Source organism: Mustela erminea, chromosome 2, assembly GCF_009829155.1.
Source record: "Mustela erminea isolate mMusErm1 chromosome 2, mMusErm1.Pri, whole genome shotgun sequence".
NCBI classification, from domain to species: Eukaryota; Metazoa; Chordata; class Mammalia; order Carnivora; family Mustelidae; genus Mustela; species Mustela erminea.
In genome coordinates this window covers 76668085-76682409 of record NC_045615.1, presented here as the reverse complement: position 1 = coordinate 76682409, position 14325 = coordinate 76668085, and the positions used below count along the sequence as shown (strand labels likewise).

At 42.1% G+C, this 14325-nt stretch overlaps 1 protein-coding gene across 1 annotated transcript in view; it reads left to right on the top strand.

Moving 5' to 3' along the window:
* The first annotated feature begins 985 nt into the window (after positions 1 to 985).
* The window catches only part of PRDM5 (PR/SET domain 5), a 225296-nt gene continuing 211956 nt past the window's right edge, over positions 986 to 14325 (top strand). Inside the window, exon 1 of the mRNA XM_032333306.1 lies at positions 986 to 1395. Within this exon, the coding sequence (XP_032189197.1) occupies positions 1303 to 1395 (93 nt within the window). The 5' untranslated portion in view covers positions 986 to 1302. The remainder of the gene's footprint in view (positions 1396 to 14325) is intronic.

Here is a 14325-nt window from a genome sequence, read left to right as displayed (position 1 = left end):
ATGCTGCCCCATTCATGGATTGTTGAACGCAGCCAATAAAATCTTTAAAATTTATTTAGTTGAATTATATTTTTTAAGTGTGGTCTTTAATGTCAGAATTACTATTTTTAATGGTTTATAAGGAACATCAAATGTTTATAGAACCATCAAATGAATTCCAAAAGACCTCAGAGTAGAAAATTATCAAGAATATCAGGAGACATGAATAGAAAGCTCCTAGCTTGTCTTAAAGGAGAAAACAGCCTTTTAAAATTTATTCTGAGCAGTACCAAACTTTACTAAAACGACTAAAACAAGACTTCTGTTGTTTCATTGCTGTGATACAAGATTCTATTGTTCGGGCGTTCCCTCCCAACTCCCCCACCTCTCCTGCTTATGTCTGGTGATCTATGACAGGTCTGGTCATTTCCAAGCAAAAGAGAACTCAGAAATGGTGTTATCTTGGGAACTGTAAGATCTTTCCCTGGGTTACAGCACCATGCAAAACCTAGTTTCTGCTGGATTTAAATAATAAATTGTTCGCGACAAGTTTTGAATTAAAACGGATTAGTTGCAGACTGTGTACATCCCCTTTCACTGATTCCTATGAATTCAAATCCCTGAAACAAGCATTGTTAAACAAACAAAAATAAAAAAAAAACGCAGAACTTAGATGTGAGAAGCACCCAAAGTTCCGAAATCTCAGGGTTGGCTTTCAGTGGCGGGGCAGTAAAAATACTTTCAGAGTCTGGAATTCCATAAGATTGTCTTGGAGGATGCCCCCAGCTGTGTCATGGCCCATTTCGTTTTGCATCTAAAAAGAGTAAAATTCCCCGCCTAGGAATACTGCTGGTTTAGCGGGCCAAAACGCCAAGCAGGACTAGGGCGGGTTCGTAAGCTGCCGCGCGGAGCGCGGGGAGCAGGCGGGTCCTCTCCTCTCGCCGGCCTCTAGGTTTGAGGCCCCGAGGTCAGCTCCGCTCCCGGCACCGCGCCCGGCGCGGGTCCGAGCCGCCAACTTCGGGCCAATCAGAGCGCGGCGTCTCTGCGCCCGCAGCGCCCCGGCCCGCGCCCCCCGCGCCCCCGCGGCAGCAATGGCAGCAGCGGCCGCCGCGGCTCCGGGTTGAGCCAGACCCGGGACTAGGAGGGGCTGAGCCGCGGGGGATCCTGGAATCGCCGGGGAGGTGGGGATTCTGGGAGGAAAACTCCATTTCCTCCTTTCCCGCCGGCCTCTCCCCTCCACCCAGCACCCCAAATTTCGATGTGTCGCCGCCCGGGCGCAGGGAGCTGGTGCTGAGCAAGGCGGCGGCGGCCGCGGCGGGGAAAATGCTGGGCATGTACGTGCCGGACAGGTTCTCCCTGAAGTCCTCCCGGGTTCAGGACGGGATGGGGCTCTACACGGCCCGCAGAGTGAGAAAGGTGGGTGACCCGGTGGCAGCCTGCGCGCCCCTGCTCCTACCGCGCTCTGTGCGCCTCCCGGGGTCGCCCCTCCGCCGGGCTGGGGGCTCCGCGGGCGTCGCCCTTAGCCGGGGTTGGCCGGGGGTCCCGCGGGGAGGCCGGGGCTGGCGGGGCGGCCTTCGCCTGCCCGCGCCTCCCGAGCGGGCTGCGCCACGTAAGTGTCTGCGGGGCGCGCTCCGTTGCCGGCTGGTCCGGGGGCGGAACTGCCGCGGGCCGCCCTGCGGCAAGATGTCTTTCCTTTCCCCTGCAGGAAGTGAGTCCGGATGGAGCCTCCCTCTTCCTCGGTTCAGGGAGGGAGCTGCGTCTTTGCGTTGGCGGAGCCGCGTGGGCGGGTGTCTTCCTAGGCGCGCACGCAGCCCCGTCGCCGCTTTTCTTCCTTTAGGATGAGGAAATGTGGCCAGAAGCGCCTAGCTCTCCCTGTAGGGATTGGAGGCGGCGCCCGGAGCGCAGTTCTGCACAGGCCTTAGGATCTCATTCAGGCATGCAGAACTGCTTTCCCTCCTTTCAGAATGTGTTTTGTGGATTCTGGGAGGTGCCAACGAGACAATCTTAGACTCTCTCATCTTTTTTCTCTGCCGTAGGATTTTCTCTTGCTAGATCGCTCCTTCCAGAAATTTAGCGGCAAATGAGCAAGGCAGGCACATTGCACTGTACAGACGGAAACGACCAGGAAATATTGGATGTTGAAAGCAAAGGCCTAGGAGGAGAGATTGCTGGAAAATTCCAGACCTTTGGAGTTGATGAGACCTGTGTTACAGCTGCGTCACAGGATATGTAAAATTTGGAACCATGAAGGCAATGGTGAAATGCTCAGGGTAGTGAGAGCCACCGTTTATTGAGCAGATACTTTGGGCCAAGGTCAGTACTTGGAGCTTGACCTACATTAAGTGATGTCACCCCTGCAACTCCCTTGAGAACAGTAATCCTCCTGTAAGAGATGAAAAAACAGAAGTACTGCAAGGTTGAATATCCTGCCGAGTTAGTGAGTTAGGCTTCAAATCCATGGCTTCTGGTTCCAAAGCTCATGTTCTTTTCAGATCTATTCCTGCTGGGTACCCCCCTCCTCGGGCCCTCCCCCGCCCTCTCCCCGCAACAGGGATTTTGAAAAATGGAAGTTTGGCGGCAAGAGCAGGCTTGTTTAGGAGAGGTATGCTATCAAGAGGTTCACAGAATGCACTCAGAGACTCTAGGATTCCTTTCCTCTGGGTGTAAATCTCCGTCCACCCCCTCACCTGAAGAGCAGAGGGAGGAAGATCGACAGGTGCTGCGGGACTACCTTGACAGCATGACCCATAAGTATCTTCTAGGTTAAGAGTGGAAAAAGCAAACCCCGTATTTACCTTTTCAAATGGGAGTTTGGACGAATGCTCAAAGGTGAAAACAGGGAATAAACAATTTATCTGAATTTGAGATAAACCTATGAAAAGGTGTTTTACCAAAGAAGTAAATGTCAAAGTCAACATTCTTTTAAAGTAGAAGTTGAAATTCTGCTTTTAATCTTTTCTCACAGGATATGAAAACTCCCAGATGGGTTTTCTTGAAGGTCTCAGGTCTAAGTGTACTACTTAAAAAGCAAACACAGTTCTTAAGCACAGTTCTTAATTTTGTTTATTGTTATTAATAGTTATAATTAAAAAGTTATACAGCTATTAGAATTATTACATAATCCCTAGTTTTGGTCTTATATTACTGTCAAGGCTTTTAGAAACAGCTGGCCAATGTACTTTCTTTTGATACGTTTATGAATTCAACTAATTTTTCCATGTACTTGTTTATTTGGAAGTGCTAAAATTATTTTAGGTATAGAATGAACTGCTTCCAAAATCACCCTATATTATTCTGTTTTATTATTGCAGTACTAAATAGACACTTATCTTTTCCTGGCTCTTATAACTTCAACATATAGAACACACAGAGATTTTAATCCAGAATGCTTACTTATACTTAAGATGAATATGTAGATGTTTGCATTGAATTCAGATGACACACTAGTAGTGACATAATTTAGTTATGATCACAGGATACTCAGTCATAAGGTTATTGATCATGGAGAGGTTCATTGATGCCAGAAACGACCTGGAGTTAGGCTTTAGCTCCTTTGCCTTCCAAAGGCCAAGGTCCATGCTGAAGATGAGGAATAGATTTTACCTGAGTGGTCAGCCTAAAACTAAATGTACATGCATCCCTTACCTGTTTGCATGTAGTTTCTTGATTCTTAAATATTTTCCAAGTTACCTTTAATAGGCCTGCTGGCCATAAATCAAGGATCAAGGGGCCTGAGAAGACAGTATTTCAGCAGTTAAAGACCTTAATTTAAAGTTTTCATATTTTCTATTCTAAATAATTTTGGAAAATATCATGTTTTATACACACACACACACACATTGGAATTACAAATTTTTGTCACACTTTAACATATAATCTCATACAACATTTCTGTTTCTTAAAAAATAATTGCAATGCAAGTCATCTATTGATTTCAAATTCAGAGAATCTAATCCAGACTGGTACTGATCTTTCTAGATACTCCACTCCCACTATATTGATCAGGTCCATTTGAGATGTCCTTAACAACGGGACTCCTTAATCCTTTTTTTCATCCACGTCCTCCCCCTTTTTTTGCAGTGATTCCTAGAGTGGGTTCCCTGCAGCAGAATCACCTAATGTCCTGGCTCCACCTCAGCCTTCCTAGGTTTTTCTTTGGCCATTATCCTTTTTTTTTTTTGCAGGCCTGCTGCCTCTCTTGTGTTCTCTCTCTCTCTCTCTCTTTCTTTCTTTCTTTCTTTCTTTTTTTTTTGGTAGGAAGTCTGCATAGTGACAATAAAGTGAAAAGGAAATGATCTCCTTTCCTTTTATTGCCATTATAAAAATTAGAGGTTAGATGAGGAGAAGGTCCTTTGGTAGCGATTTCTGTGTAAGCCATGAACTGTCCTTGGAGAAAGAATGGATGAGACTGTTGGAAAGCCCTTGAGTAGAAGAAGGACGCCTGAGTTTCTTCATGGTTGTATACATTGCAGTGCTAATGATGAGGATAGGGTGGACACTTGCCTGCCATGTGCCAGACCTGTTCTAAGTGTCTCCTATGTGTTATCTCATGAGCACAGTTTTTTTTTTTAATAATTTTTTTAAAAAGATTTTATTTATTTGTTTGACAGAGATTACAAGTAGACAGAGAGGCAGGCAGAGAGAGAGAGAGGAGGAGGAAGCAGGCTCCCCGCTGAGCAGGGAGCCAGATGCTGGGCTCCATCCCAGGGACCAAGACCTGAGCCGAAGGCAGAGGCTTTAACCCACTGAGCCACCCAGGTGCCCCTCATGAGCACAGTTCCAATGCTTTAATGAAGATGTGGAATTTTAGATTATAAAGTACTATACAAATCAAAATTAATATTATTACTCAAAGGTAATACATTAAATATACATACAAAAAAAGTTAAGCAAATACCTTATGACATTACATTTTTTATATCATGACCATTATTTATTTCCCCTCATGGCTAATGAGATTAATCAGTGGGTGGTGGTGGTTGACATGCTTGGAACCCAAAATGTGGAAAGGTGAACCACCTGGTTGCTTCAAGCCTCAAATTCTCTGGTTTTATGGAAAGGATTAAGGCAGGAAATACAGTACTGCCAGTCTTCCTTTCCTTTAGGTCTGTTGCAGGCAGCTGGTTTTTCTTCTCAGACTTAGTCCTTTAGCCATTCATATGTAGCAGGCACTGTGCTAGGCTCTGAGGGTACACAGGTGAGCAAGACAGACATGGTCGTCTTCCCCTTGTGCAGGGAGATAAGCAGTAAACAAGTAAAGTACAAATTATCATGAAGATTATTACGATAATTTCAGCCTGTTTCTCTGGATTGATTCTCCCAGACATTATATTAGGCAATGGAATTGCTCAATCAGAGTAGTTTTTAGTCTGGTCAAGGAGACAGTGAAGGAAATAGTTTCCATCCGATCTCACTGGCGCTATGATAGTCAACCAAATGAGGCGTGAAACTCTGAGTAAGAGGTGCTGCAAAAGTTCAGAAGGAGAGACCTACCCTGACCCCCCCGCCCCCCCTTCCCCTGCCACTTCATCATTACAGTAAAGTGATCAGAAAATGCAGAGGGAATCAAAGAGGGCTTTATGGAGCTGTTGAATTTCTTGGAGTCAGTCAAGTTATTATTGTTAAAATATCTGTATTACTGAGCATTTTAACTTCACACATCTGTTGGTGTGACTCCTCCAGTATTACCTGGGTGACACCAGACTAAGAGGTGGACCCATGATGTACTGATTGCTGTGAGTCTGATCAGATTTTGTGCTCTTAATCCATTTGGATGCAGTTGAACAGTTTGTAGGTAGACTTGTTGGGAGTAAAACAGAAGTGGTGTGTTAAGGGCTAGTAACCCTTGTGACAGACTGTATTGCAGACGAAAGGAGTTGTTGAAACATTTCCACTGAAGTACCGTCTTGGAAACTGCGGCAGCCTGAAAGGGTCGCACACAATCACCCCTTAGGAAGTCTGAGTTTTCTGTTCACTGTGTACTTGTATATGTTTTCTCATTTTATTGTACAGTGGTCTTCGAAGGTTTATTATTATCCCCATTTTGCAGATTAAATACTTGCTGGATCATTACTTTTTGTCAGAAAATTTGCATTTGTCTTTTAGGCTGACCTTTAAAAGTTTTTTTCCTCAATTCATTCTTTACTAGCAGGCTTAAAGCCTTACCTGATTAGATGTGTAGTTATTTTCCCTTCTGTCTAGGAGTTCTTTAACTTGCCCAAGCTGAGCTGGGTTTGTATTTTTATTTTTTATTTATTTTTTATTTTTTTTAAGATTTTATTTATTTATTTGACAGAGATCACAAGTAGGCAGAGAGGCAGGCAGGGGTGGGGGGAGGGGAAGCAGGCCCCCTGCTGAGCAGAAAGCCCAGTGATGTGGGGCTTGATCTTCAGACCCTGGGATCACGACCTGAGCCGAAGGCAGAGGCCTTAACCCATTTAGCCACCCAGGTGCCCCTGCGTTTGTATTTTAAAAATAACCAAAGACTAGCAGGAACGCTGAAGCTGAAAAGGAAATAACTAAGTCTAAATGTAATAAAATTATGTCTCTCCCAGATTTTTGGTCCCCCAGTTCCAGAAGAAGCAGTAAAGAGCATTGCCGAGGACTATTTCTACACTACCTGTAGTGAATTGGCCCCACTAGGGTAGTGCTATTCCTGGCCCCCTTCCCTCTCAGCCTTGTGCTTTATTGCCCAAGTGGCTCTTTAGAGGCATCCTGTGCCCATGAACCCTAGGGCAGTGTCCCACTCTACTTTGCCTTTCTCATGGACAAACGTAGGTTCCTAGTTCAAACTTTGTCCAGATGTCCTGGGATTTTATACACAGCTACTTGTCAGGGCAAAATTTATTAACAGTGCGGGGTATGAGTTTCTGTTACTACTGTGACAAATTATCACACACTTCGTGGCTTAAAGCAATACAAGTTTATTATCTTATGGTTCTGGAATATATAAATCTAAAATGAGTGGGCAGAGCTGATACCTCCTGGAGGCTCTAGAGTCTACCTCCTTGTCTTCTGCAGTTTTCCAGAGGCTGCCCACGTTCCTGTGCTCATTCCTTCACCCCATATCATTCTGACCTCTGGTTTTGTGGTCATATTTCCTTCTCTGACTCTGACGCTTCTTGCTTCTCTTATAAGGACCAAGTGGTTAGATTGGCAGATCCAGGTAATTCAGGGTAATCTCCCCATCTCAGGATGCCTAATGTAATTACATCTGCACAGTCTCTTTTTATCAGGTAAAGTACCATACAGATTCTCGGGATGAGGATGTAAACATTTTTGGTGAGCCATTTTTATCCAATCTGGGCGCCAAAGTATAATTGTTCCTTGCCTAGTTTATGTGGAACATTATATGATGGCTAGTGAATGGGTCCTTCCCCACATACTGGTCCTGATTGCAAATCTGCCACGTTGATGAATATTCTGCTGCCTCTTTTCAGTATTGATTCTGGAGAAGATCTTTGGAATTGTCATTCTTGTAATAAAACCTGGATGAGTGGTTTCCTTATAAAGGGGAGGAAAAAGTATATTCGGAGAAGTAGAAAAAGAACTTCAGAAGTAATTAAATTTATCCATTCTTATTTTACAAATAATGACACCGGAGCCCAGAGAAGCTTTGCACGGAGGCTTGCAGCTAACAGCTTCCTCTCAAGCTCCTGTGCCTTCCGTAATGCCAACTCCCTCTCTTCCAAATGAAGGCAAACACCTTGCTTCTCTTTGAGGGATTTGCAGTAAAGACATTTAGTGAGGTCAAATCCCAAGTGAAAAATACCTGAAAAAAAGGTTCAAATCTGAGTTTATGAAAAGAAAATAAGCAGAAAAAAAAAAAAAAGTGCAAGTTGTGTAGAGTTAGAAAAACATACGGGAGAGAGGTACCAGAAAAACAGATGGGAGAGAGGTACCCTGAAAAGAAAAATAAGTAAAAGCATAGAGGAAAAAATCACCATGCATAAATGTTAATATAAAGAGACTGGATTTTGTGGAATAAAGTGTTATGTTGATCAGCTTGGAAGGTGAATCTAGTGAAGAAACAATGGATCTTATTGCTAGGGCTAAAATTCTGCTAATGAACGTTTGCTTAGATTTCCTGGTGGCTGATGATAACTAATCTGGAAACATAATCAGTGGGAAAATCATCACCATTGATGCCTGCCATATATGCTATCTCTTTTTTATGTTTGCACATTGACACTCTAGGATAGTGACTCAGTACAGCTTTGTATTCCCTGGTGTTATTAGAGATTTTAAACTGTGTAATCCACTTAAAATTTTTTTTTTTCTCAGAAACTTCATATTTTGTTTTGTTGTATGTGATAATAATAGCAACTGTTAATTTTTTCAACAAATATTTATTGAGCATCTGAATTTGTTAGGCACGGGCCTAGTTGCTAGTGACAGAAGGGAGAATGATTGACCCCACAGTCACTGAATGCGTCCCTCAGTTCATATGCAAGTCCTACAACAAGCCTGCAAAGTGGCCTTTATTATCCTTGTTTTATAGTTGAGGGAATGGATTTTGAGAAAGGTTGTATCAATAATAAGTGCATTAATCAGAATTTGAACTCAGATCATTCCATATATCCTTCTCACTGAAAAAAAAGGTTTTTTTCCTCTATACTGATAAACTTTGTCCATGCTCATAAAACACAATATGGACACACATCCACTTGTACACTTTCAAAAAATTACTCTCTTTTTTTTACAAAATGAGGACATTTTTTGAGTTTTGAACAAAAATGAGAAAAGAGTAAACTGATTTCATCATGGAACATTTCCCCTCCATTAGTATCTTATGGGAGTCCCTTCAAATCATCTACTTTGGCTGTAATTTATTATTTTTAATGACTGAATATATTTTATGCTCGCAGTATGCCATAATTTCCATTTATGCAGATCGTATTTTACTTAGTTAATTGTAATCAAAGTCTGTACTGGCCATTATGAGTACAGTAGTGGACAAAATAGAAATTATGGCTCTTGTGGAGCCTGCATTCTACTGAGAAGAGACAGAAACTAAACAGTGAACATATTAGATGAATTTTATACTACGTTACAATGAGATAAGTGCTATGGAAAAAAGAAAAGGTAGAGCCAGGTATGGAAGACTTGGCAGAGTGCATGGATGTGGGTTTGGGGATGTTAGTATGAATAGGTGGTCCAGTGAGTCCTCACTAAGCAAGGGAGGTTTGGTTAGTGACTTAGAGGATGGGAGAAAAGTAGACTTCTAGGGGAAGTGCATTCTAGGCAGCAGCCAGAGCAAAGGCCTTGAGGTGGGATTTTGCTTGTTGTGGACAAGGAGGCCAGTGAGGCCAATGAGGCTGGAAGGGAGTGAGCAGAGACCACGTACTAGGGGGGAGGTCAGAGAATTAGTGAAGGAAGGTATAATAAGCCACGTTTCTTTCTTTCAGCCATCATGACGATGTCAACTTTTCTTTGAGTGAAAGCAGTGAGCCCCTGCAGACCTTTGAGCAGAGGAGTGACATGGTCTGGCTTGAGTTTATCAGGAGTCCCTCTGACTGCTATGTTGAGAATAGCCGGCCACAGGGCAAGTGTGTACCTGCAAGACTTGCTAGGATTCTGTTGCAGTGATCTGGCTGAGAGAAGATGGTGGCTTAGACCAAGATAGTGCCTGTTCTGGGAGGGTAGTTTGAAGATAGCAGTGACAGAATATGCTGATGAGTGAGGGAGACAGAAAGGGAAAGATCGAAGATGAGTCTAAGAATTTTATTTTATTTCTTTTCAGCATAACAGAATTCATTGTGCTCCACGCAATACGTGCCCTCCCTAACACCAACCACCTGGCTCCCCCAACTTCCCACACCCCGCCCTTCAAAACCCTCAGATTGTTTTTCAGAGTCCATAGTCTCTCATGGTTCACCTCCCCTTCCAATTTCCCTCAACTCCCTTCTCCTCTCCATCTCCCTGTGTCCTCCATGTTATTTGTTATGCTCCGCAAATAAGTGAAACCATATGATACTTGACTCTCTCCTTGACGTATTTCACTCAGTATAATCCCTTCCAGTCCTGTCCATGTTGCTGCAAAAGTTGGGTATTCATCCTTTCTGATGGAGGCATTATACTCCATAGTGTATATGGACCACATCTTCCTTATCCATTCGTCCGTTGAAGGGCATCTTGGTTCTTTCCACAGTTTGGCGACCGTGGCCATTGCTGCTATAAACATTGGAGTACAGATGGCCCTTCTTTTCACTACATCTGTATCTTTGGGGTAAATACCCAGTAGTGCAATTGCAGGGTCATAGGGAAGCTCTATTTTTAATTTCTTGAGGAATCTCCACACTGTTCTTCAAAGTGGCTACACCAACTTGCATTCCCACCAACAGTGTATAAGGGTTCCCCTTTCTCTGCATCTTCTCCAACACATGTTGTTTCCTGTCTTGCTAATTTTGGCCATTCTAACCGGTGTAAGGTGGTATCTCAATGTGGTTTTAATTTGAATCTCCCTGATGGCTAGTAATGATGAACATTTTTTCATGTGTCTGATAGCCATTTGTATGTCTTCATTGGAGAAGTGTCTGTTCATATCTTCTGCCCATTTTTTGATATGATTATCTGTTTTGTGTGTGTTGAGTTTGAGAAGTTCTTTATAGATCCTGGTTATCAGCCTTTTATCTGTACTGTCATTTGCAAATATCTTCTCCCATTCTGTGGATTGCCTCTTTGTTTACTGCTTCCTTTGCTGTGCAGAAGCTTTTGATCTTGATGAAGTCCCAAAAGTTCATTTTCCTTTTTGTTTCCTTTGCCTTTGGAGACATATCTTGAAAGAAGTTGCTGTGGCTGATATCGAAGAGGTTACTGCCTATGTTCTCCTCTAGGATTCTGATGGATTCCTGTCTCACGTTGAGTTCTTTTATCCATTTTGAGTTTATCTTTTTGTGTATGGTGTAAGAGAATGGTTGAGTTTCATTCTTCTACATAGAGCTGTCCAATTTTCCCAGCACCATTTATTGAAGAGACTGTCCTTTTTCCACTGTATATTTTTTCCTGCTTTGTTGAAGATTATTTGACCATAGCATTGAGGGTGCATATCTGGGTTCTCTACTCTGTTCCACTGGTCTATGTGTCTGTTTTTATGCCAGTACCATGCTGTCTTGGTGATTACAGCTTTGTAGTAAAGCTTGGAATCAGGTAACGTGATGCTGCCAGTTTTATTTTTGTTTTTCAACATTTCCTTAGCAACTCGGGGTCTCTTTTGATTCCATACAAATTTTAGGATTATTTGCTCCAGCTCTTTGAAAAATACTGGTGGAATTTTGATTGGAATGGCATTAAAAGTGTAGATTGCTCTAGGCAGTATATAGACATTTTAACAATGTTTATTCTTCTGATCCAAGAGCATTGAATGGTCTTCCATCTTTTTTTGTCTTCTTCAATTTCTTTCATGAGTGTTCTGTAGTTCCTCGAGTACAGATCCTTTACCTCTTTGGTTAGGTTTATTCCCAGGTATCTTATGGTTTTTGGTGCTATAGTAAATGGAATCGATTCTCTCATTTCCCTTTCTGTATGTTCATTGTTAGTATATAAGAAAGCCACTGATTTTTGTACATTGACTTTGTATCCTGACACGTTACTGAATTGCTGTATGAGTTCTAGTAGTTTGGGGGTGGAGTCTTTTGGGTTTTCCATATAAAGTATCCTGTCATCTGTGAGGGAGAGAGTTTGACTTCTTCATTGCCAATTTGGATACCTTTTATTTCTCTTTGTTGTCTGTTTGCTGTTGCTAGGACTTCTAATACTATGTTGAACAAGAGTAGTGAGAGTGGGCATCCTTGTCGTGTTCCTGATCTCAACAGAAAGGCTGTGAGCTTTTTCCCATGGAGGATGATATTTGCTGTGGGTCTTTCATAGATAGATTTTATGAAGTTCAGGAATGTTCCCTCTATCCCTATACTTTGAAGCGTTTTAATCAGGAACGGATGCTGGATTTTGTCAAATGCTTTTTCTGTATCAATTGAGAGGACCATGTGGTTTTTCTCTCTTCTCTTATTGATCTGTTCTATCACATTGATTGATTTGCGAATGTTGAACCATCCTTGCAATGCAGGGATGAATCCCACCTGGTCATGGTGGATAATCTTTTTAATGTGCTGTTGGATCCTGTTTGCTAGGATCTTGTTGAGAATTTTAGCATTCATATTCATCGGTGATATTCGTCTGAAATTCTCCTTTTTGGTGTGGTGATCCCCTGGTTTGGGGATCAGGGTAATGCTGGCTTCATAAAAAGAGTCTGGAAGTTTTCCTTCTGCTTCAGTTTTTTGAAACAGCTTCAGGAGAATGGGCCTTATTTCTTCTTTGAAAGTTTGGTAGAATTCCCCAGGGAATCCTTCAGGTCCTGGGCTCATGTGTTTTGGGAGGTTTTTGATCACTGCTTCAATCTCGTTACTAGATATTGGTTATTGAGGTTGTCAATTTCTTCCTTGTTCAATTTTGGGAGTTTATAGTTTTCCAGGAATGCATCCATTTCTTCTATATTGCTTAACTTATTTTCATATAACTGTTGATACTAACTTCTGGTGATTGTTTCTACTTCCTTGGTGTTAGATGTGATCTCTCCCTTTTCATTCATATTTTATTAATTTGAGCTTTCTCTCTTTTCTTTTGGATTAGTGTGGCCAATCGTTTATCAATCTTATTCTTTCAAAAAACCGGCTTCTAGTTTCATTGATACGTTCTACTGTATCTCTAGTTTCTACCTCATTGATCTCTGCTCTAATCTTGATTATTTCTCTTCTTATGTGTGGAGTTGGTTTAATTTGTTGTTGATTCTCCAGTTCTTTAAGGTGTAGAGACAGCTGGTGTATTCTGGATTTTTCAGTTTTTTTGAGGGAGGCTTGGATGACTATGTATTCCCCCCTTAGGACCGCCTTTGCTGTATCCACTTTGGACCAAAGTGACTTCATTCTCTTTGGTTTCCCTGAATTGTTTAAGTTCTTCTTTGATCTCCTGGTTGATCCAAGCATTCTTAAGCAAAGTGATCTTTAGTTTCCAGGTGTTTGAGTTCCTTCCAAACTTTTCCTTGTGATTGAGCTCCAGTTTCAAAGCATTGTGATCTGAGAATATTCAGGGAATAATCTCAGTCTTTTGGTATGGGTTGAGTCCTGATTTGTGACCCAGTATGTGGTCTGTTCTGGAGAAGGTTCCATGTGCACTTGAGAAGAATGAGTATTTTGTTGTTTTAGGGTGGAATGTTCTGTATATATCTATGAGGCCCATATGGTCCAGTGTGTCATTCAATTCTCTTGTTTCTTTATTGATTTTCTGCTTGGATGATCTGTCTATTACTGAGAGAGGCATGTTAAGATCTCCTACTATTAATGTATTCATATCAATATGACTCTTTGTCTTGATTAATAGTTTTCTTATATAATTGGCTGCTCCCATATTGGGGGCATACATATTTACAATCATTAGATCATCTTGGTGGAGAGTCCCTTTAAGGATTATGTAGTGTCCTTCTGTATCTCTGATTACAGTGTTTAGTTTAAAATCTAATTTATCTGATATTAGAATAGCTACCCTGGCCTTCTTTTGAGTCCCATTGGCATGAAAGATGCTCTCCATTCCTTCACTTTCAGTCTGGGTGTATCCTTAGGTTCAAAATGGATCTCTTGTAGACAACATGTGGATGGGTCCTGTCGTTTTATCCAGTCTGCAACCCCGTGTCGTTTTATGGGCGCGTTTAGGCTATTCACATTGAGAGTGATTATTGATAGGTAAGTTTTTATTGACCTAGTGTTACCTTTGGAGTCTTTCTTTCTGTAGATTGTATCTATATTTCTTTTCAATGATATTCTTAGGATTTTTCCTCTTTTATAGAACCCCCCCCTTAATATTTCCTGCAGTGTCGGCTTGGTGATAGCATACCCTTTTAAGCCTTGCCGGTCTTGGAAACTATCTCTCCATCTGTTTTGAATGTCAGTCTTGCTGGATAAAGTATTCTTGGCTGCATGTTCTTCTCATGTAATGCCCTGAATATATCTTTCCAGCCCTTTCTGGCTTGCCAGGTTTCTGTGGACAGGTCTGACGTTATTCTGATGGGCTTTCCTCTGTATGTAAGGAGCTTCTTTGTCCTAGCTGCCTTCAGAAGGGCTTGCCTACAATTGTAATTCTTCATTCTTACTATTAGGTGTCTCAAGGACTTTTGAGAATCTATAATCTTGGGGGGAGACCGTTCTGCCTCTAGTACATGAACGTGGGTTCCATTCTTGAGATTGGGAAAATTTTCATGGAGAACTTGTTCCGCTATATCTTCTAGAATTCTTTCTTTCTCCTCCCTTTCAGGGATTCCAATAATTCTGACGTTGGAACGTTTCATGGCATCATTTA